This window comes from Balaenoptera ricei, chromosome 1 (assembly GCF_028023285.1).
Source record: "Balaenoptera ricei isolate mBalRic1 chromosome 1, mBalRic1.hap2, whole genome shotgun sequence".
NCBI lineage: Eukaryota > Metazoa > Chordata > Mammalia > Artiodactyla > Balaenopteridae > Balaenoptera > Balaenoptera ricei.
The window spans coordinates 164,771,616-164,796,271 of NC_082639.1; the positions used below are offsets into that span (position 1 = coordinate 164,771,616).

The 24,656-nt window shown below is 37.6% G+C and overlaps 1 protein-coding gene across 5 annotated transcripts in view; it reads right to left on the minus strand.

The window, feature by feature from the left end:
- The window catches only part of AKT3 (AKT serine/threonine kinase 3), a 386,660-nt gene that overhangs the window by 10,138 nt on the left and 351,866 nt on the right, over window positions 1–24,656 (minus strand). For all 5 annotated transcript variants that reach the window (XM_059940876.1, XM_059940883.1, XM_059940866.1 and 2 more), the window contains one exon: window positions 1,482–1,584. In XM_059940876.1, coding sequence (XP_059796859.1) covers window positions 1,482–1,584 — 103 coding nt within the window. The remainder of the gene's footprint in view (window positions 1–1,481; window positions 1,585–24,656) is intronic.

Sequence of the window (24,656 nt, forward strand, 5' to 3'; positions counted from 1 at the left end):
GGCCAGTCCAACAACTCAGTGGTGTCGCCCAGAATTTCAGACAATTGTATCACCACAGCCCGCGCTGGGCCAGGGGAAACCATGCCAAGGCTATGCCCACTGCTCCTACTCAGACGGTCCGCAGCAGATTGCCCACAACTCCACAGGCTTCCTAACATCATCTTCAACTCTCAGAGATCCTGACTCTAGCAGTGAAGCCCTCACCCACCACTGGTGACAAACCATGAGCAGTGCTTCAACATGCTGCCCTTTCACAGCTTAACCTGGGCATCGTTGGCCAAGCTGTAACTCCTGCTCCTGACTACAGCTAACACTAACTGCGGGGCTTAGGGAAGCTCAACTTCTCTCTGGGTTTTAATTTCTTCCCTTATAAAATGAAAGTTAAGAGGCTCTTAACCTCTTGCAAGTCTAAGGAAAGAAAAGTGCATATGCACACATAGTTATATTTTTCATGTCACAGGGTTCACAGTCCCTCTTTTTGTCAGGCCCTGGGTCTCAGGTTAAAAACTCTTGGCCTAGATGACTCCTAGTTTGCCTTTCAATGCTGTAATCAATTGACTACATCCGCAGTTGAAACAGCACTTCAATCTTCCCTCTCATGGATTCTCAGTGTAAATTAGCACTATCAACTAATCTGCCTTTTAAAAAGGAAAGAGAGGAGAAGGAATGTAGGAAAGGATATAATAAAAAAGAAAAGGAGAAAAAAACTAAAATGATGTTATTGTGAGCCAAAAGATGTGTGACTGAAGAAATCTTTTAGCTATCCAAATGTGTCCCTGAAACTCAATTTTATCCTTACTCCTTAACTAATGATGACAGAATGCAGACCTCTGTCAGCATATGAGAATGTTTATAAATTATATAACAACCTTTTCTTCCCTTTAAGTGAAAGGTCTTCACCAAAGTGTAGGGCACACACTAGTACATGTGGAATGATTTTAAGTGGTGCATGAATGTATAGTTTTAATAGATATGTAATTTAATTTATAATATCAAAAATTACTAGCAAACCAAATTATGTCTTCACAGATATTATTGCTTAAGACACAGCTAAGTAAAAAAGAGTGATTCAGTTTAAAGTGAATTTAAAAACTACTAAGTAAGCAGGAGACCAGAATTAGCAAAATTTTGAAGGTGGTGTCTGAATGAGCAGTGGGAAACGTGGGAGGTCTTCATTTCAGAATCCTTTCAGCTGATGTCAAAATAATCTATTAGAGAATAGTAAGGAAGGGCTAGTTAGTCTATAATTTAGTCTATAATTCTCAACTCTACAATTTTTCCATATATAATTTTTTTTTACTCAAAAAAACTTTTCTCTTAGCTACCTGTATTTAGATATTTCCACATTGAAAACCCCATGTTCTTAAATGGAACAGAATAAGTCACTGTGGAATTTGACCTTGAAAATATCCAGTTAAAAAAAATGGCTGTTTTCTTCAATTGCATTAGAACATGATCAATTTCCTTCTAGATTTACTTACACTTTTCAGGCGGTGTTATTGTAATAGTCTGAGCTGTAAATTCTTCATCAAAGTATCTGGTGTCTGTCTCAGATGTTACTTGAGGCTTAAAAGGAGGTACAAGCTGTAAGAAGCAAAAGAGTACTGTTAACAGACTTCAGTTTAGGAAAATTCATTTCTAGGATAAAATTAGAGAGCAAATACTAAATGAATAGTGCAAGAGGCTAGACTGCTCAGTGACTGTGTAAGGTAGATGTGGTATTTGGCTTCACAGTCAAGACCTGGTTGCTCTATATAATATTTGAGGGATTGTGTGAAACAGAATAATTGAGAACCAAAGAACAGGGTGCTTCCATGTCCTGGCTATTGTAAATAGAGCTGCAGTGAACATTGTGGTACATGACTCTTTTTGAATTATGGTTTTCTCAGGGTATATGCCCAGTAGTGGGATTGCTGGGCCATATGGTAGTTCTATTTTTAGTTTTTTAAGGAACCACCTAAGTGTCCATCGACAGATGAATGGATAAAGAAGATGTGGTACATATATACAATAGAATATTACTCAGCTATAAAAAGAAACAAAATTGAGTTATTTGTAGTGAGGTGGATGGACCTAGAGACTGTCATACAGAGTGAAGTAAGTCAGAAAGAGAAAAACAAATACCGTATGCTAACACATATATATGGAATCTAAAAAAAAAATAAAGGTTCTGCAGAACCTAGGGGCAGGACAGGAATAAAGACGCAGATGTAGAGAATGGACTTGAGGACACGAGGAGGGGAAGGGTAAGCTGGGACGAAGTGAGAGAGTGGCATGGACATATATACACTACCAAACGTAAAATAGATAGCTAGTGGGAAGCAGCCGCATAGCACAGGGAGATCACCTGGGTGCTTTGTGACCACCTAGAGGGGTGGGATAGGGAGGGTGGGAGGGAGATGCAAGAGGGAGGAGATATGGGGATATATGTATATGTATAGCTGATTCACTTTGTTATAAAGCAGAAACTAACACACCATTGTAAAGCAATTATACTCCAATAAAGATGTTTAAAAAAAAAAGCAAAAAACAAAAAATAGGGTGGGAAGAGGATACTGAAAAGTCTGTCCTAATATTTTTTCCTAGTAGAATACATACAAAACCAATGGATTTGGGCTGCTGAAACAAAACGTAGGCTCTTCCTAGTGCAGGAAAAGCACAACCTTGCTGGCTTTCTCTAGCTCTTCCTGGTGCCTAGCTGAACAGGTTATTATTAAAAGTGCAATTTAATAACATAGTTGTTACCTACACAGTTGTTACGTAGATCACAGATTGAGTGCTGCCTCTATACTTGGCAAAGAAATATAACTCTGCTTGCTTGAAACCCTCTGGAACAGGGGTTCTTGGCAGCCCCCGAAGTGACGTGCAAACGTTTTGTCCATAGATTTTATCCCGTTCCTCAAAAGGAACCATGACCCAAAAGATTAAGAGTAACTGCTCTAGGGTTGAGAGAACTGGACTCATTCGCCTCTGACCAGCAGCAGGCATCGGGTGGGGGAAAGTCTTGGGGTGCTGAAGATTGCAGAAGCCTGAGCAACGTGAACCTCCACTTCCGCTACCTCTGCTGGCTGGGAGCGACAGGAACCAGGAGGGGGCTCCTGATTCTCAGGGCTCCAGCCTCACAGGTGAGAGCCTACAGGTTTCTTTTTAACATAGGAAGCCCAGACTCAGGGCGTGGAGTCAGAGTATGTGCTCTGATGAATACCATTCAGATAGAAAAATGGAAAACACAGTGACAGAAATTAGTATATTTTATAAACATTTTACAGAAACAAATACACAACTGGCATCATTCAATGAATTTTCCACTGTTACTGTCACCAAATTTATGTTAAATAAGACAAAAATCTTTAAATTATTCTCCAGACAATGTTTTTTTTAATTCATGCTATTTTATTTATTTTTTTTACATCTTTATTCGAGTATAATTGCTTTATAATGTTGTGTTTGTTTCTGCTGTACAACAAAGTGAATCAGCTATATGTATACATATATCCCCATATTCCTTCCCTTTTGAGCCTCCCTCCCACCCCTCTAGGTGGTCACAAAGCACCGAGCTGATCTCCCTGTGCTATGCAGCAGCTTCCCACTAGCCATCCATTTTACATTTGGTAGTGTATATATGTCAGTGCTACTCTCTCACTTCATCCCAGCTTCCCATTCCCCCCGTGTCCTCAAGTAAGTTCTCTACGTCTGATTCTTTATTCCTGCCCTGCCACTAGGTTCATCAGTACCGTTTTTTTATATTCCACATTATGCATTAGCATACGGTATTTGTTTTTCACTTTCTGACTTACCTCACTCTGTATGATAGACTCTAGGTCCATCCACCTCACTACAGATAACTCAATTTTGTTCCTTTTAATGACTGACTAATATTCCATTGTATATATGTGCCACATCTTCTTTATCCATTCGTCTGTCAATGGACACTAGGGTTGCTTCCATGTCCTGGCTATTGTAAATACAGCTGCAATGAACATTGTGGTACATGACTCTTTTTGAATTATGGTTTTCTCAGGGTATATGACCAGTAGTGGGATTGCTGGGTCATATGGTAGTTCTATTTTTAGTTTTTTAAGGAACCTCCATACTGTTCTCCATAGTGGCTGTATCAATTTACATTCCCACCAACAGTGCAAGAGGGTTCCCTTTTCTCCACACCGTCTCCAGCATTTATTGTTGGTAGATTTTTTGATGATGGCCATTCTGACTGGTGTGAGGTGATACCTCATTGTAGTTTTCATTTGCATTTCTCTAATGATTAGTGATGTTGAGCATCTTTCCATGTATTTGCTGGCAATCTGTATATCGTCTTTGGAGAAATGTCTACTTAGGTCTTCTGCCCATTTTTGGATTGGGTTGTTTGCTTTTTTGATATTGGGCTACATGAGCTGCTTGTATATTTTGGAGATTAATCCTTTGTCAGTTGCTTCATTTGCAGATACTTTCTCCCATTCTGAGGGTTGTCTTTTCGTCTTGTTTATGGTTTCCTTTGCTGTGCAAAAGCTTTTAGGTTTCATTAGGTCCCATTTGTTTATTTCTGTTTTTATTTCCATTTCTCTAGGAGGTGGGTCAAAAAGGATCTTGCTGTCATTTATGTCATAGAGTGTTCTGCCTATGTTTTCCTCTAAGAGTTTTATAGTGTCTGGCCTTACATTTAGGTCTTTAATCCATTTTGAGTTTATTTTTGTGTACGGTGTTAGGAAGTGTTCTAATTTCATTCATTTATATGTAGCTGTTCAGTTTTCCCAGTACCACTTATTGAAGAGGCTGTCTTTTCTCCATTGTATATTCTTGCCTCCTTTGTCAAAGATAAGGTGACCATATGTGCGTGGGTTTATCTCTGGGCTTTCTATCCTGTTCCACTGATCTATATTTCTGTTTTTGTGCCCCTACCATACTGTCTTGATTACTGTAGCTTTGTAGTATAGTCTGGAGTCAGGGAGCCTGATTCCTCCAGCTCCGTTTTTCTTTCTCAAGATTGCTTTGGCTATTCGGGGTCTTTTGTGTTTCCATACAAATTGTAAAATTTCTTGTTCTAGTTCTGTGAAAAATGCCATTGGTATTTGATAGGGATTGCACTGAATCTTTAGATTGCTTTGGGTAGTACAGTCATTTTCACAATGTTGATTCTTCCAATCCAAAAACACAGTATATCTCTCCATCTGTTTGTACTGTCTCTAATTTCTTTCATCAGTGTCATATAGTTTTCTGCATACAGGTCTTTTGCCTCCTTAGGTAGGTTTATTCTTAGGTATTTTATTCTTTTTGTTGCAATGGTGAATGGGATTGTTTCCTTGATTTCTCTTTCTGACCTTTCATTGTTAGTGTATAGGAATGCAAGAGATTTCTGTGCATTAATTTCGTATCCTGCTACTTTACCAAATTCATTGATTAACTCTAGTAGTTTTCTGGTGGCATCTTTAGGATTTTCAGACTATGTTTTAGAAAACCAAGGAATGAGCAGAATTAAAAGCATTTTTTTGAAATAAAGGACCACATTTCAGTTTACAGCACATGTTACAAAGCATTTTAAATTTCTTTTCTTTTTAACATTCTTTCTCTATGCCCCCAGTACACAGATATTCTAAAGTCTCTATCATTAGCAATCACTTTTTTGGGAACTGAAGCAAATTCAGGTTCCACTGATGAGCTGTAATGGCTGCTAAGGTACCAGAACACGTTTGTAGCTGCTCTGTTAGGATGACTGGAAACAAGCAAGCAGTTCACTCCACTGATGGAAATCTTCCCTCTTCCATTCATTCAAAAGCTCATTCTCACACTGCTTTGTTTTTCTTCAAGACTTTTCAACATCTGACACATATACACATGCATCACCATTACACCTCCTTCCCAATAAAATAAAAGTTCCACAAGAGCAATGATTTTTAAAGTCCCTCACTGGCATCATACACATGCACACAACCCTAACAATGATAGTGACGGGAGAATTTTTGGTTTTCCTTTTAGAAAACTGAGGGATAACTGCCTCTCTGGCAGGCAAGTAGGAGACTGGGATTCTGGTTGTGACTTTCTTTCTGATTCACCATTCTACAAATGTTCAAAAAATAGGTCTCATCCTTTCAATAAAAAAAAATTAACCACAAGAAATTCTTTGAGCAGAAATGGGCTTCTACTGGGCATGTGGAGTAGGTCTTGCTTACCTCTGCCCACCCTTCCCATCTGGTTCCTTCTGATGGAAGAAATGTAAATCTTAAATCTGCCTTCAAGTTAGGGGATAGCTGTTATTTTTTTAGATGAGAGAGAGAATGGTCACCTGAAACTTTAAAAAAACTGAAAGAAATCTTTAAACAGTTTTCAAAAGATTACAGGGAGCTTAAACTAGTCTCTGTTCAAATGTCATGATACTACATTTACCTGACCTCCTCTCTCAAACAGCTGCCTTCCCCATTATTCTATCCTCACACTGCTTTATTTTTCTTTAAAAGACTTTTCAACATCTGACACATACACACCTACATATACACGTGCAAAATACATGTGTATTGTCGTTACACCTCCTCCTCAGTAAAATATAAGTTCCACAAGGGTAAGTACTTTTAAAGAACAGTTTTATGATTGACATACAATAAACTGCACACATATCTTAAGAGTGTACAAAAAAAGAGTATACAATTTGATGTTTTGACATATGTATATACCCATCACTTGTAGATATTTTCTCATAAACCTATGTAATCCTGTCCTCTCTTCTATCCCCTTGCAGGCAATAGCTGACCTGCTTTCTGCCATGAGTGATTTGTTTATATTTTCTTGACTTTTACGTATTTGGAATCAAATAGTATGTATCCTTCGTCTGGTTTCTTTCACTTAGCATGATTATTTTGACACTCCCACATCACTGCTTGTATCAATAGCTCATCCATTTCACTGTTGGGTAATATTCCATCATACAAATGTACCTCAATTTGTTTATCCATTCACCTCTCCATGGACTTCTGGGTTGCTTCTAGTTTGGGGCTATAACAAATAAAGCTTCTAGGAATCTTTATGCCCAAGTCTTTCCCAAAGTATTTGCATTGCTGCATGTCCCTATCAACAGCGAAGAAGAGTCCTAGTTGTTCCACAGTCTTGCCAACATTGTTTTATTCTAATATGTTTTATTCTATATTCTAATACGTGGTGGTATTTCACTATGTTTTAATTTATATTTCTCTAATGAATAATCAATCACTTTTATCACAAGTTTATTTCTTCTTTGATGAAGTGTCTTCTCAAATATTTGCCCTTTTTTCCCCTTCTCATTAGGTTTAGAGAGTTCTTTATACACTCTGTATGCATGTCCTTTAACAGATTTGTGATTTGTGGCTACTCTCTTCATTCTCTTATCTGTGACTTTTGAAGAATACACATTCTTAATTTTGATAAAGTCTGATTTATTACTTTTTTTCTATGGATCATGCTTTGCCCTTGTCTAAGAAATCTCTGCATAACCTAATACCACAAAGATTTTTCTCCTGTATGTTCAGAACTATAATACATTTGGAGTTAATTTCATATATACTGCAAATTATGTTTTTTAACATGGATGTCCAATTGTTTCAGCACCAATTGAACTATCTTTATACTTTTATTGAAAGTCAATTAACCATATATATGTGAGTCTCTTTCCAGATTTTCTATTGTGTTGTATTGATCTCTTTGCCCAACTTTATGGTGAATAAAGATGTTATCTCTTCATTAACAAGCTCTCTTGATTTGATTACTGTGAGTTAATAATAATTCTTGAAGTCAGGTAGGTAGGCCCTCCAACTTCATTTTTTTGTCAAGTTGTTCTGGCTCTTTTAAGTCCTCTACATTTCATATGAATTTTAGAATCAACCTAATAATCTCTACAGAATAACCTCCTAGGGTCTTGATTAGGGTTGTGCTGAATTTATCTATCAATTTTGAGAGAACTAACATCTTAAAAATATTGAGTCTTCTAGATCATGAACACAGTATATCTTTCCATTGCTTTAGGCTGTTTTTAACTTCTCTCAACAATTATTTTAGTTTTCAGTATAAAGGTCTTTCAAATCTTGTCAAAGGCATCCCTAGAAGAGACCTTCAAGATGGCAGAGGAGTAAAGACGTGGAGATCACCTTCTTCCCCAGAAATACATCAAAAATACATCTACATGTGGAACAACTCCTACAGAACACCTACTGAATGCTGGCAGAAGACCTCAGACTTCCCAAAAGGCAAGAAAATCCCCACATACCTGGGTAGGGCAAAAGAAAAAAGAAAAAAAAGAGACAAAAGAATAGGGAACCTCTGGGAGGGAGCTGTGAAGGAGGAAGTTTCCACACACTAGGAAGCCCCTTCACTGGTGGAGACAAGGGGTGGGCAGGGGGGAAGCTTCGAAGCCACGGAAGAGAGTGCAGCAACAGGTGTGCAGCAACAGGCGTGCAGAGGGCAAAGTGGAGAGATTCCTGCACAAAGGATCGGTGTCAACCAGCACTCACCAACCTGAGATGCTTGTCTGCTCACCCGCTGGGGCGGGTGGGGGCTGGGAGCTGAGGCTTGGGCTTCACAGGTCAGATCCCATGGAGAGGACTGGGGTTGGCTGCGTGAACACAGCCTGAAGGGGGCTAGTGCATGACAGCTAGCCGGAAGAGAGTCTGGGAAAAAGTCTGGACCTGCCAGAGAGGCAAGAGACGATTGTTTCAGGGTGCGCAAGGAGAGGGCATTCAGAGCACCGCCTAAACGAGCTCCAGAGATGGGTGCGAGCCACGGCTATCAGCTCAGACCCCAGAGGCGGGCATGAACCGCTAATGCTGCTGCCGCTGCCACTAAGAATCCTGTGTGCAACCACAGGTCACTACCCACACCCCCCTGGGAGCCTGTGCAGCCTGCCACTGCCAGGGTCTTGTGATCCAAGGACAACTTTCCCGGGAAAACACACAGTGCACCTCAGGCTGTTGCAATGTCATGCTAGCCTCTGCCGCCACAGGCTCGCCCCACAATCCAATTATGACTACCATACCCCTCCCTTTCCCTGGCCTGAGTGAGCAAGAAAGCTCTCATCAGCTGCTGATTTAACCCTCTCCTGTCAGGAACAGACTCCTGAGGTCAGCCTACACCCAGAGGCAGGGCCAAAACCAAAGCTGAACCCCAGGAGCTGTGTGGACAAAGAGGAGAAAGGGAAATTTCTCTGTGCAGCCTCAGGAGTAGTGGAATAAATCCCTACAATCAACTTGGTAAACCTGCATCTGTGGAATACCTGAATAGACAAAGAATGTTCCCCAAATTGAGGTGGTGGACTTTGGGAGCAACTGTAGACTTAGGGTTTGCTTTCTGCATCTAATTGGTTTCTGGTTTTATTTTTATCTTAGTTTAGTTTTTAGTGCTTAATATCATTGGTGGATTTGTTCATTGTTTTGGTTGCTCTGTTCCTTTTTTAATTTTTAATTTTTTGATTCTTTTGATTTTTTCCCCCTTTTCTCTTTTTGTGAGTGTGTATGTGTATGCTTCTTTGTATGATTTTGTCTGTTTAGGTTTGCTCTTACCACATGTCCTAGAGTTCCGTCTGTTATTTTTTTTTTTCTTTTCTTTCTTTCTTCCTTTTCTTCTGAGCCATGCGGCTGGCAGGGTCTTGGTCCTCTGGCCGGGTGTCAGACCTGAGCCTCTGAGGTGGGAGGGCCGAGTCCAGGACACTGGACCACCAGAAACCTCCCAGCCCCACGTGATATCAATTGGCGAGAGCTCTCCCAGAGATCTTCGTCTCAACACTAATACCCAGCTCCACCAACGGCCAGCAAGCTCCAGTGCAGAAGGCCCCATGCCAAAAAACTAGGAAGACAGGAACACAACCCCACCCATTAGCAGAGAGGCTGCCTAAAGTCATACTAAGTTCACAGACACCCCAAAACACACCACCGGATGCAGCCCTGCCCACCAGAAGGACAAGATGCAGCCCCACCCAACAGAACACAGGTATCAGTCCCCTCCACCAGGAAGCATACACAAGTCACTGAACCAACCTCACCCACTGGGGGCAGACACCAAAAATAATGGGAACTACGAACCTGCAGCCTGTGAAAAGGAGACCCCAAACACACTAAGTAAAATGACAAGACAGAGAAATATGCAGCAGATGAAGGAGCAAGGTAAAAACACACCAGACCAAACGAATGAAGAGGAAATAGGCAGTCCACCTGAAAAAGGATTCAGAGTAATGATAGTGAAGATGATCCAAAATCTCGGAAATAGAATGGAGAAAATACAAGAAGTGTTTAACAAGGACTGAGAAGAACTAAAGAGCAAACAAACAATGATGAATCAACACAATAAATGAAATTAAAAATACTCTAGAAGGAATCAATAGCAGAATAACTGAGGCAGAAGAATGGATAAGTGACCTGGAAGATAAAATAGTGGGAAAAACTGCCGCAGAGCAGAATAAAGAAAAAAGAATGAAAAGAATTGAGGACAGTCTCAGAGGTCTCTGGGACAATATTAAAAGCACCAACATTCAAATTACAGGGGTCCCAGAAGAAGAAGAGATAAAGAAAGTGCCTGAGAAAATATTTGAAGAGATTATAGTTGAAAACTTCTCTAACATGGGAAAGGAAATAGTCAATCAAGCCGAGTAAGCACAGAGAGTCCCATACAGGATAAATCCAAGGAGAAACACGCCAAGACACATATTAATCAAACTATCAAAAATTAAATTCAAAGAAAAAATATTAAAAGCAGCAAGGGAAAAGCAACAAATAACATACAAGGGAATCCCCATAAGGTTAACAGCTGATCTTTCAGCAGAAACTCTGCAAGCCAGAAGGGAGTGGCAAGACATATTTAAAGTGACGAAAGGGAAAAACCTACAACCAAGATTACTCTACCCAGCAAGGATCTCATTCAGATTCGACAGAGAAGTTAAAACCTTTACAGACAAGCAAAAGTTAAGGAAATTCAGCACCACCAAACTACCTTTACAACAAATGCTAAAGGAACTTCTCTAGGCAGGAAACACAAAAGAAGGAAAAGACCTACAATAACAAACCCAAAACAATTAAGAAAATAATAGGAACATACATATTGATAATTACCTTAAATGTAAATGGATTACATGCTCCAACCAAAACAAACATATTAGCTGAATGGATTCAAAAACAAGACCTGTATATATGCTGTCTACAAGAGACTCACATCAGATGTAGAGACACATACAGACTGAAAGTGAAGGGATGGAAAAAGATATACCATGCAAATGGAAATCAAAAGGAAGCTGGAGTAGCAATACTCATATCAGATGAAATAGACTTTAAAGAAAAGACTATTACAAGAGACAAAGAAAGACACTACATAATGATTAAGTGATCAATCCAAGAAGAAGATATAACAGTTGTAAATATTTATGTACCCAACATAGGAGCACCTCAATACATAAGGCAAATGCTAACAGCCATAAAGGGGAAATGGACAGTAACACAATAATAGTAGAGGACTTTAACATCCCATTTTTACCAATGGGTAGATCATCCCAAATGAAAATAAGTAAGGAAACACAAGCTTTAAAAGTCACATTAGATCAGACGGACTTAATTGATATTTATAGGACATCCCATCCAAAAACAACAGATTATACTTTCTTCTCAAGTGCTCATGGAACATTCTCCAGGACAGATCATATCATGGGCCACAGATCAAGCACTGGTACACTTAAGAAAACTGAAATCGTATCAAGTATCTTTTCCAACCACAAGGCTATGAGACTAGATATGAATTCAGGAAAAAAACTGTTAAAAATACAAACACATGAAGGCTAAACAATATGCTACTAAATAACCAAAAGATCACTGAAGAAATTGAAGAGGAAATCAAAAAATAGCTAGAAACAAATCACAATGAAAACACAATAACTCAAAACCTATGGGATGCATCAAAAGCAGTTCTAAGAGGGAAGTTTACAGCAATACAATCCTACCTCAAGAAACAAAAAACATCTCAAATAAACAACCTAACCTTACACCTAAAGCAATTAGAGAAAGAAGAACAAAAAACCCCCCAAAGTTAGCAGAAGGAAAGAAATCATAAAGATTAGATAAAAAATAAATGAAAAAGAAATGAAGGAAATGATAGCAAAGATCAATAAAACTAAAAGCTGGTTCTCTGAGAAGATAATCAAAATTGATAAACCATTAGCCAGACTCATCAAGAAAAAAAGGGAGAAGACTCAATCAACAGAATTAGAAATGAAAAAGGAGAAGTAAAAACTGACACTGCAGAAATACAAAGGATCATGAGAGACTACTACAAACAACTATATGCCAGTAAAATGGACAACCTGGAAGAAATGGACAAATTCTTAGAAAAGTACAACCTTCGAAGACTGAACCAGGAAGAAATAGAAAATATGAACAGATTAATCACAAGCACTGAAATTGAAACTGTGATTAAAAATCTTCCAACAAACAAAAGCCCAGGACCAGATGGTTTCACAGGTGAATTCTATCAAACATTTAGAGAAGAACTAACACCCATCCTTCTCAAACTCTTCCAAAATATAGCAGAGGGAGGAACACTCCCAAACTCATTCTATGAGGCCATCACCCTGATACTAAAACCAGACAGAGAGGCCACACACACACACACAAAAACTACAGGCCAATATCACTGATGAACATAGATGCAAAGATCCTAAACAAAATACTGGCAAACAGAATCCAAAAGTACATTAAAAGGATCATACACCATGATCAAGTGGGGTTTATCCCAGGAATGCAAGGATTCTTCAGTATACGCAAATCAATCAACGTGATACACCATATTAACAAATTGAGGGAGAAAAACCATATGATCATCTCAATAGATGCAGAGAAAGCTTTCGACAAAATTCAACACCCATTTATGATAAAAGCCCTGCAGAAAGTAGGCATAGAGGGAACTTTCCTCAACATAATAAAGGCCATATATGACAAACCCACAGTCAACATCATTCTCAGTGGTGAAAAACTGAAACCATTTCCTCTAAGATCAGGAACAAGACAAGGCTGCCCACTCTCACCACTATTATTCAACATAGTTTTGGAAGTTTTAGCCACAGCAATCAGAGAAGAAAGAGAAATAAAAGGAATCCAAATCAGAAAAGAAGAAGTAAAACTATCACTGTTTGCAGATGACATGATACTATACATGGAGAATCCTAAAGATGCTATCAGAAAACTACCAGAGCTAATTAATCAATTTTGTAAAGTAGCAGGATACAAAATTAATGCACAGAAATCTCTTGTATTCCTATACTAATGCTGAAAAATCAGAAAGAGAAATTAAGGAAACACTCCCATTTACCATTGCAACAAAAAGAATAAAATACCTAGGAATAAACCTACTTAAGGAGACAAATGACCTGTATGTAGAAAACTATAAGACACTGATGAAAGAAATTAAATACAAACAGATGGAGAGATATACCATGTTTTTGGATTGGAAGAATCAACATTGTGAAAATGACTGTACTACCCAAAGCAACCTAAAGATTCAAGGCAATCCCTATCAAGCTACCAATTGCATTTTTCACAGAACTAGAACAAAAAACTTTACAATTTGTATGGAAACACAAAAGACCCCAAATAGCCAAAGCACTCTTGAGAAAGAAAAACAGAACTGGAGGAAACAGGCTCCTGGACTTCAGTCTCTACTACAAAGCTACAGTAATCAAGACAGTATGGTACTGGCACAAAAACAGAAATATAGATCAATGGAACGGGATAGAAAGCCCAGAGATAAACACATGCACATATGGTTCCCTTATCTTTGACAAAGGAGCCAAGGATATATAATGGAGAAAAGACAGCCTCTTCAATAAGTGGTGCTGGGAGAACTGAACAGCTACATGTAAACGAATGAAATTAGAACACTTCGTAACACCATACACAAAAATAAACTCAAAATGGATTAAAGACCTAAATGTAAGGCCAGACACTATAAAACTCTTAGAGGAAAACATAGGAAGAACACCCTATGACATAAATCACAGCAAGATCCTTTTTGATCCACCTAGAGAAATGGAAATAAAAGCAAAAATAAACAAATGGGACCTAATGAAACTTAAAAGTTTTTGCACAGCAAAGGAAACCATAAACAAGACGAAAAGACAACCCTCAGAATGGGGGAAAATATTTGGAAACGAAGCAACTGACAAAGGATTAATCTCCATAATATACAAGCAGCTCATGCAGCTCAATATCAAAAAAACAAAAAACCCAATCCAAGAATGAGCAGAAGACCTAAGTAGACATTTCTCTGAAGAAGATATACAGATTGCCCACAAACACATGAAAAGATGCTCAACATTACTAATCATTAGAGAAATACAAATCAAAATCACAGTGAGGTATCACCTTACAGCAGTCAGAATGGCCATCATCAAAAAATCTACAGACAATAAATGCTGGAGAGGGTGTGGAGAAAAGGGAACCCTCTTGCACTGTTGGTGGGAATGTATATCGATACAGCCACTATGGAGAACAGTATGGAGCTTCCTTTAAAAACTAAAAATAGAACTACCATATGACCCAGCAATTCCACTACTGGGCATATATCCTGAGAAAATCATAGTTCAAAAAGAGACATGTACCACAATGTTCACTGCAGCACTATTTACAATAGCTAGGACATGGAACCAACCTAAATGTCCATGGACAGATGAATGGATAAAGATGTGGCACATATATACAATGGATTATTACTCGGCTATAAAAAGCAATGAATTTGAGTTATTTGTAGTGAGGTGGATGGACCTATATAGTCTGTCATACTGAGTGAAGTAAGTCTGAAAGAGAAAAACAAATATTGTATGCCAATACATACATATGGAATCTAAAAAAAATATGGTTCTGATGAACCTAGGGGCAGGATAGGAATAAAGATGCAGACATAGAGAATGGACTTGAGGACACGGGGAGGGGGAAGGGTAAGCTGAGATAAAGTGAGAGAGTAGCATTGATATATATACACTACCAAATGTAAAATAGCTAGCTAGTGGGAAGCAGCTGCATAGCACAGGGAGATCAGCTTGGTGCTTTGTGACCACCTAGAGGGGTGGAATAGGAAAAGTGGGAGGGAGGCGCAAGAGGGAGGGTATGTGGGGATATATGTATACATATAGCTGATTCACTTTGTTGTACAGCAGAAACTAACACAACATTGTAAAGCAATTATACTCCAGTAAAGTTGTTAAAAAAAGAAAAGTATTGCTAAGTATTTCACATTTCTGTTGTTATCATAAATAATATTTTTATTCATTTCCACTTTGGATTGTTGCTGCTGTATAAAATTATAGTTCTTTTTATATCCTGAACTCTATATATTCATCTTGTATCAAGTACACCCATGGGTTAAACTTTAGTAGCTTTTTTATAGATTCCATCTGATTTTCTACATATATAAATCATGTTGTTCATAAATAAAGACAGATTTACTTCTTTCTTTCCAATCTGTATGCATCTTAAATTCTTTTTCTTGCCTTACCTTACTAGAACCTCCAGTACAATGGTGAACAGAGTGAACATTTTTGCCTTGTGAAACCATTCAGTCTTTCTTCATTAAGATATTTAATATAGGTTTTCCATAGATGTTCTTTATCAGGTTAAAAAAGTTTCCTATTCCAGGTTTACTGGGAGTATTTTTGTTTGCTTGCTTTTTGGCTTACATCAGAAATGAATGTTAGATTTGTTTTGAATGCTTCTTTTCCTGCATCCATTGAGATAAACGTGTATTTTTTCAGTCTATTAATATGATAAATTATAGTGATTAATTGAATATTAAACCAACCTTGTATTCCTGGAATAATCCCCACCTGGTAAAGATGTGCTATTTAAAAAAAAAAATCTTTTTTTGGACTTAATTTGCTAAAATCATGTTAAGTGTTTTTTCCACATATATGTCTATTAAGGAAATTTGTTTATAGTTTTTTTTCTTGTACTATCTTTGCCTGCTTTGGGTAGTAGATTAATCTAGCCCCATAGAATGAATTAGGAAATATTCCCTAATATTCAATTTTGCGAAAGAACTTGTATAGCACTGATACTATTTCTTACTTAAACGTTCAGTGGAATTCATTGGTGAAGCCACATGGGTCTGGAGTCTTCTTTGTGAGAAGGTTTTTAACTACAAATATAATTTCTTTAACACACACAAAGCTATTCATGATTATCTCTTTTGCTTTGGCAGCTTGTGTCTTTCAAGGAATTTGTCCATTTCAGCAAAATTGTTGAATTTATTGATAAAGGTTTTCATAATATTTCCTTATAAACCATTTAAAACCCATAAAATCTGTAGTAAAGTCACCTCTCTCATTCATAATATTAATAATTTTCTTCTCACTTTTTTGTTAAATTTTGTTAGAAATTTATCAGTCTTCTAAAAAATACTAGCTTTTCCTTTCATTGATTTTCTCTATTATTTTTCTGCTTTCTATTTCATTGACTGCTGTCCCAATCTTTATTATTTCCTTTCTCCTACTTACACTGGGTTTAATTTGTTCCTCTTATTTTAGTTTCTTAAGATAGAACTGATCTTAGATCTTTCTTCTTTTCAAATATAATCAATTGGTACTATAAATTTCCCTTAAACTATTGTTATTAGTTGTATCCCACAGCTAAACAATTTGCTTTCATTTTTACTCAGTTCAAGATACTTTCTCGTTTCCCTGCTGATTTCTTTGACCCATGGATTATTTTAAATTGTGTTTAGTTTCCAAATACTTGGAAATTTTCCACATATCCTTTTGTTTTGATTTCTAATTTATTCCCTTTCATTCAAAGAGAACATGCTTTAAATTATTTGGATCCTTTTAAATTTATAGAGAGTTGTTTTGCCCAAATATGGTATATCATGGTAAGTGTTCTGTGTGGCCTTGAAAAGAATAAGTGTTCTGTTATTGGGTGGTTTTCTATAAATGTCAGTTAGATTAAGTTTGGTTGATAGTATTGCTAAAGTCTTTTGTAATCTTAATGATTTTCTCTCTACTTCTATTAATTATTTGAAGATAGGTATTGAAATGTCCAACTATAATTTTGGATTTATCTATTTTTCCTTGCAGTTTTATTAGCTTTGCTTTATGTATTTAAGTTTTGTTATTAGGTACACAAATGATTAAGATAGTTATGTCCTCTTGATGAACTGATCCCTTTGTTATAATGAAATAATCCTCCTTATCTCCAGTAATATTACTTGCTTTGAAATCTACTTCATAGATATTAATATAACCACTCTAGTCTTCTCTTGGTTGGTATGAGCATGGAATATCATTTCCCATTTTACCTATCTGTATTTTACATTTAAAGTGGGTTTCTCTAATCCACATAGAGGTGTTTTTTGCTTTTTATCCAGTCTGACAATCTCTGTCTTTTAATTGTGTTTAGAGTATCTACATTTAATGTGATTACTGATATGGTTGGGATTAAATGTACCATCTTGCTATTTGTTTTATACTTGTCTCATGTGGGACTTTGTTTTACACTTAGGCTATATCCCTAATTCCTTAAACAGGGCTTGCCACATAGTAGTACTCAATAATACTTCCTGAATAAGTGAATATATCATTCAATCGGATGTCAGAGAACATTCAGTCTACCATTTTAGAGACGAGGAAATTAAAGTTAAAGTTAGTAAAATAACTTGCTAAAGATGATACAAATAGCAACTGAAGCAGCAAAAACCTAGGTTTCCTGATCCCAAGCTCTTTCTACTATAGTACTTAGAATGTGAAGACTTTGCATGAAAACTGTTTTTGCCTTTGCTTCTCCAGACATTAGTTAAAGATATTTATGCTGGAGGACATTATTTCCTGCCCAAGTTCCCTTAACACACAGAAGCAGAAGGCAATACAGTGAAATGTAAACATATGTACAGGGAAGTAAAAACCTTAAAATTTTGTATATGGGGAAAGATGTGAGAGAGATTTGCAAAAAAATGCTACAGTACTTCAACAGAGGTATACTCAGAGAAATCATCAAGAATGCTCAGACCTTGGATTTTATCACAGATTACTAGAATATACATTTAAACAATAATTGAACAAATTTCAAATATTTAATTATTATGGGCTGAACTGTATTCCCCTCCAAATCCATATGTTGAAGTCCTAACCTCCCCCAGTGACTATGTGAAGATAGGGTCTTTAAAGAGATGATTACATTAAAATGGGGCTTTAGCCTTAATCCAACCTGACTTGTGTCCTCATAAGAGGAGAAAATTTGGACCCTCAAAAGGACACCAGGAGCATACACACACAGAGGACAAAGCAAGAAGGCGGCCATCTGCAAGCCGAGGAAAGAGGCTTGAGAAGAAACCAACCCTGCCAACACCTTGATCTTAGATTCCAGCCTCCAGAACTGTGAGAACATAAAAATTTCTGTTGTTTAAGTCACCCAGTCTGTGGTATTTTGTTATGGCAGCCCTAGCAGGCTAACACATTAATTTTCTATTTTGTCTTTAAACCAATATCGTCTTAATATCATCTTCTTTTCTCTCTGCACACATCTCTCAAAACACTCCTGCATCAGTTGCCACAATGTAAGCTTTCATTTAGTAATGGTAAGGTATGGACAAAGTCAGGAGCACTCAGCTGTAAATCTCAGCTACCTTTATATGTTAACTCAATGAATGGCCATAGTGTCATTAACTGCAAACTTAACACATTTTCCCAAAGACACATTAAACTTGGCACAGCTCTTTCTCTAAAAGCTAATTTGTTTTCAGAAAACGTAGTTCCCAATGATCAAAACAGGAAGATCAAGGTGCTGGGTTCAAGACAGTGCTTTCAGTTTACTGAAAAGGTGTAGAAATAATTGGGTTTACAACCTCAAGTCCCTACAGTGGCAGCAGAGTTGCAGCTCCGTAACTCCTTTCTGCAGTGATCCTCCACCACACCTCCCACACTGACCCTCTACCAAATTTTAACTGTTACAGAATCAGTCTGTTATTTGCTATCTAGAATTTCTAAAAGTAAATATTTTTATGTTTCTTTACAGTGTAAGGGAAAGAACAGAGAGAGAAAAAAATTTCCTCAACTTGCTAGAGTAAGTCATATTCACCACTTCTGGTATGGCTGGAAGGACAGCATCGGTGTTTGAAGGTCAGTCTCCCTGACCTTCCTTAGTAACAAAATCAATTGCTACCACCAAGTCTGTATATTCTTCTGTTTTCAGTTTAGGTGCTCTAAAATAAACAGCAGGGCTTGAAACTTTCAGAGAAAGGTGACACAGTGATTATGGAACTTTAATTGCCACTTTAATTAAACAAATACTGTGGTTATCTCATACACCATTCTGTGATGACATACATGGATCAAAAGTACTGGCAATATAGACACAGTAGAAACTGCCAACTATTGAATGCTTAGATTTGTCACAGACACTAATCTGATGCTATAATTCCACTTCTTCAAAATAACTCAAGAGAGTAACTAAGATTAGGTAATCTCTAGTTCTTCTGAAAAACTGGTTTTAAGGTTTGTGTGTGTGTGTGTGTGCGTGTGTGTGTATTCCAATATACGCATGTATTGGAAAAATGGGAATATGGAAAGAGGATTTATTTCAAACAAAACTAACAGATCTATGATAAACAAGATTTAATTATATTTTCTGCTAACCTTTCCCATGTCAATTAACCTTTCTGGACAGATGATCAGAAGCTCAAAAAACTACACTTCATGTTTGCAAAATCACACAATAGTAATTCATGTCTATAATGTTGACCTTGATCCTATAAAAAATGCACCAAGGGATCCAAGATATACACTAACATACAACTATTATATCATAAATTGATCCCAACGAAATGACTATTTTAGCTATAACACACATTAAACATTTAATTAATACATCTGGAACCTAGAAGGGCTTTTAAACAAACAGTATTTGATTTGAACTGCTTTAAAAGTAATTCCCAGAAATTTGAACTCATGTTTTTTTTTCTCCTTGATACATTTTCTCATTTAAAAAGTTCACAAGCACTCATTTCAATGACTGTAGGTCTGTCGATAGGTGATACTATTCACAAACATCCATAGATACAAGGCATATTTGAAGATTTCAGTTATACTTGGAGAAGAGCTGCTAATAAAGGTAAAGGAGTTCTCATTAGTGAAATGAAGAGGGCCTTAATGAAAGTCAGGGGACAGTAGTAAAAATGACTTTGCTTCTATGATAGTGATTATGGGCAAATTGCACGCATTATAAACCTCAGTTTTCACTAAGAACCTGCTGAAACAACGTGCTCTTTATCCCTCGTCCAGGAGATTTCATAGGTACTGTCCAGCATCAGCAGTGTGGCAGCCACTCATCACTATTTCTGATTAGGAATGTTCAAAAACATGGGCAAAAGTTAAATGAGTATGTAAATTGGGGAGAAATTATATATAGGCAATTTCCAGTTCATAAATCAGTTTTGTTACAAAAGCCTGCAAGGAAGTTGGAGAAAACCTGAGACCTATTTCAATAGACAGGAAACAAAAACAAACAAAAAAATCCTACACAATGTGGGTAGGCTCCCAGGCAGTAATATTAAAGTCTATTAAACCTAAAATACAGGGGAAAAAAGCAATGTTAATAATAAAGCTACCAACCAATAATCATAATATTTTCATAGAGAAATTCATGTTATATTTCTATGAGGATGACCAAGAACCTAGCTCCCTTGCCCAAGTTCCTGCAATGACAGCCACCTTCTCATTATCACACCAGATCAACTCCCTAGAAAAGATCCAGTGATAAGACAGCTCCTAGGTTGGGGGGATGAGATTTTGGTGAGAAGTAAAGAAAGAAAGGTAGGGGCTTTAAAAGCTGAGGAGGAAAAGGTGAAAGTTTAATTTGAGGGAAGGAAGAGAGTCAGAGAGCAGTTTCTACGAAAGCGGTCATAAGAGGTTCTAAACACACACCTATCTTTCCTAAGTTGTACATCCAAGCCTCCCCTTGTAGATGTACACTAGCAGCTGAACAGCAGACTCGTAAAATTAGAAGAAATAACAAGTAGCACTACCGGCTAATCTGGGAAATTTTCAGTTAAACAGGACTTGAAATGATCTGAATTACTCCACAGGCATACCTCGGAGATATCACTGGCCCTGGAAGAGACCACTGCAATAAAGCTAATATCGCAATAAGGCGAGTCACAAGAACTTTTTGGTTTCCCAGGGCATATAGAAGTTATGCTTACACTATACTGTAGTCTATAATGTGTGCAATAACATTATATCTAAATAACTTGCTAAAAAATGCTAACCATCATCTGATCCTTCAGTGAGTCCTAATCTTTTTGCTGGTGGAGAGTCTTGTGTCCATGTTGACGGTTGCTGACTGATCAGGGTGGTGGTTGCTGAAGGCTGGGGTGGCTGTGGACATTTCTTAAAATAAAATAACAATGAAGTTTGCTGCATCGATTGACTCTTCCTTTCACAAATGACTGCTCTGTAGCATGCAATGCTGTTTGATAACATTTTACCCACAGTAGACTTCTTCCAAGATTGGACTCAATCCTCTCAAATCCTGCTGCTGCTTTATCAATTAAATTTATGCAATATTCTAAACACCGTGTTTTCATTTCAACAATCTTCACAGCATCTTCACCAGGAGTAGATTCCATCTCAAGGAACCACTTTCTTTGCTCATCCATAAGAAGCAACTCCTCATGTGTTCAAGTTTTATCAGGAGGTTACAGCAATTCAGTCATATCTTCAGGCTCCAATTCTAATTCTAGTTCTCTTGCTGTTTCCACCACATCTGCAGTTACTTCTTCCACTGAAGTCCTGAACTCCTCAAAGTCACCCATGAAGGTTGGAATCAACTTCTTCCAAACTCCTATTAATGTTGAACTTTTGACTTCTTCCCATGAATCATGATATGTTCTTAATGGCATCTAGAATGGTGAATCTTTTCCAGAAGGCTTTCAATTTATTTTGCCCACATCCATCAGAGGAATCACTATCTACAGCAGCTAGAGCCTTACAAAATGAATTTCTTAAATAATAAGACTTGAAAATTGAAATGACTCCTTAATCCATGGGTTTCAGAATGGATGTGTCTTAGCAGGTGTGAAAACAACATTAACCTAATCATACATTTCCATTAGATGACCAGGTCCATTGTAATGAGCAGCAGTAATATTCTGAAAGGAATCTTTCATCTGAGCAGTGGGCAACAACAGTGGGCTTAGAATATTCAGTAAACCACGTTGTAAACAGATGTGCTGTCATCCAGGCTTTGTTCTTCCATTTATAAACCACAGGCAGAGTAGATTTAGTATAATTCTTAAGCACCTTAGGAGTTTTGGAATGATAAATGAACACTGGCTTCAACTTAAAGTCACCAGCTGCAATAGCCCCTAACAAAAGAGTCAGTCTGTCCTGGCTTTGAAGCCAGGCATTAACTTCTCCTCCCTAGCTATGAAAGTCCTAGATGGCATCTTCTTCCAAAAGAAGGCTGTTTCAACTTCATTGAAAATCTGTTGTTTAGTGTAGCCACCTTCATTAATTATCTTAGCTGGATAACTTGCTGCAGCTTCTACATCAGCACTTGCTGTTTCACTTTGAACTTTTATGTTATGGAGACAGCTTCTTTCCTTAAACCTCATGAACCAACATCTCCTAGTTTCAAGATTTTCTTCTGCAGCTTCCGTACCTCTCTCAGCCTTCAAACAATTCAAGAGTGTTAGGGCATGAGTCTAGATTAGGCTTTCGACTAAGGCAATGTTGTAGCTGCTTTGATCTATCTGGACCACTCAAACTTTCTCTACATCAGCAATAGGACTGTTTTGCATTCTTATCATTTGTGCATTCACTGGCATAGCACTTTTAATTTCCTTCAAAGAACTTTTCCTTTGCATTCACAATTTGGCTAACTAGAGCAAGAGGCCTAGCTTTGGGCTTATCTCTGCTTTCAACATGTCTTCTTCACTAAGCTTAATCATTTCTAGCTTTTGATTTAAACTGAGAGACATGTGATTCTTCCTTTTCCTTGAATACTTGGAGGTCACTGTAGGGTTATTAATCAGCCTAATTTCAATAATGTTGTGTCTCAGGGAATAGGGAGGCCTAAGGAGAGGGAGAGAAATGGGGGAATGCCCAGTCAGTGGAGCAGTCAGAACACACACAACATCTATTGCCCATCTTGTACAAGTGTGGTTCATGGTGCCCCCAAAATATTACAATAGTAATATCAAAGATGACTGACCACAGATCACCATAACAAATATAATAATAATGAAAAAGTTTGAATATTTCCAGAATTACCAAAATGTGATAGATACATGAAGTGAGCAAACGTTGTTGGAAAAATGGTGCTGATAGACTTGTTGGGGGCAGGAGTGCCACAAGCCTTCAATTTGCAAAAACGTGCATTATCTGTGAAGCACAATAAAGGGAAGTGCAATAAAACGAGGTCTGCATGTATTGCTTAAGAAGAACAAAGAAGTAGGTTTGGAGTATCTCTTATTAATGCATTTTAATTGAACTATAAAATATTTGCATTGGAAAGAATTATTATAGACCTAATCCAAACCCCTCATTTTCAAACGAGAAAACCAAGGCCTGAAATTTTCATACTAAAGTTATCCAAAAGCATCAAAACGTGAATAAAATTCCTATTAATTCTAATCCAACCCTGAAGTGCAGGCTCCATAACTGTTTCTTTATTCTGAAAACCTAGGTTAGGTATCCTTTGACATACTCCTACCACCTCTGACATGCAGTGCTCATCACACAGAAATGCAAATGGCATACTTCTTTATGTCTCCTCTACTAAGCTGTGAGGAACTTGAGGACAGGGATCTTAATTTATTTATCTTTACTTGATACAAAACAGATGAGTAGTAAATGTCTGTAATTTTATGGAAAATTGTTCTTTCGGCTATTGATGACTACTCAACACCAAAAGGTAATAAAAATTACACAGTTTCTAAAATAGTCTGAGCTTGTTACTGAGAATTGGGACAAGTAGGGAAGAGAACAGTCTTGAATTACCTTGTTCTGAACTAAGCACAACATTCACTGGTAATTCATTGTGTTGAAATAACCTTTTTCACTTACACGAACTCTTCAGAATGTTGCACAAATATGAATTTGTGGGATAATTTTTTTTTTGAAATTTATTTTATTTATTTTTACTTTTGGCTGCATCGGGTCTTTGTTGTTGCGTGCGGGTTTTCTCTAGTTGCGGCAAGTGGGGGCTACTCTTCATCATGGTGTGTGGGCTTCTCGATGCAGTGGTTTCTCTTGTTGCGGAGCACGGGCTCCAGGTGCACGGGCTTCAGTAGTTGTGGCACGTGGGCTCAGTAGTTGTGGCTCACGGGCTCTAGAGTGCAGGCTCAGTAGCTGTGGTGCACGGGCTTACTTGCTCTGTGGCATGTGGGATCTTCCCGGACCAGGACTTGGACCCGTGTCCCCTGCATTGGCAGGTGGATTCTTAATCACTGCGCCACCAGGGAAGCCCTGTGGGATACTTCTTGCATGAATAGAAAGCATTACTGTATCACCAGAAGAAAAGATTTATATTTGGTATGTAATAATGCACAATTCAGAACAAATACTAAGTTTTGCTTGTGTTTAATGGCCAAGCACTTCCTATTGGATCAAACCTTCTATGGATAATTATAAACTCTTGAAAAAATAAGAAAAGCTGGAAACTGTGGAAAAAATCTGAAGGTTC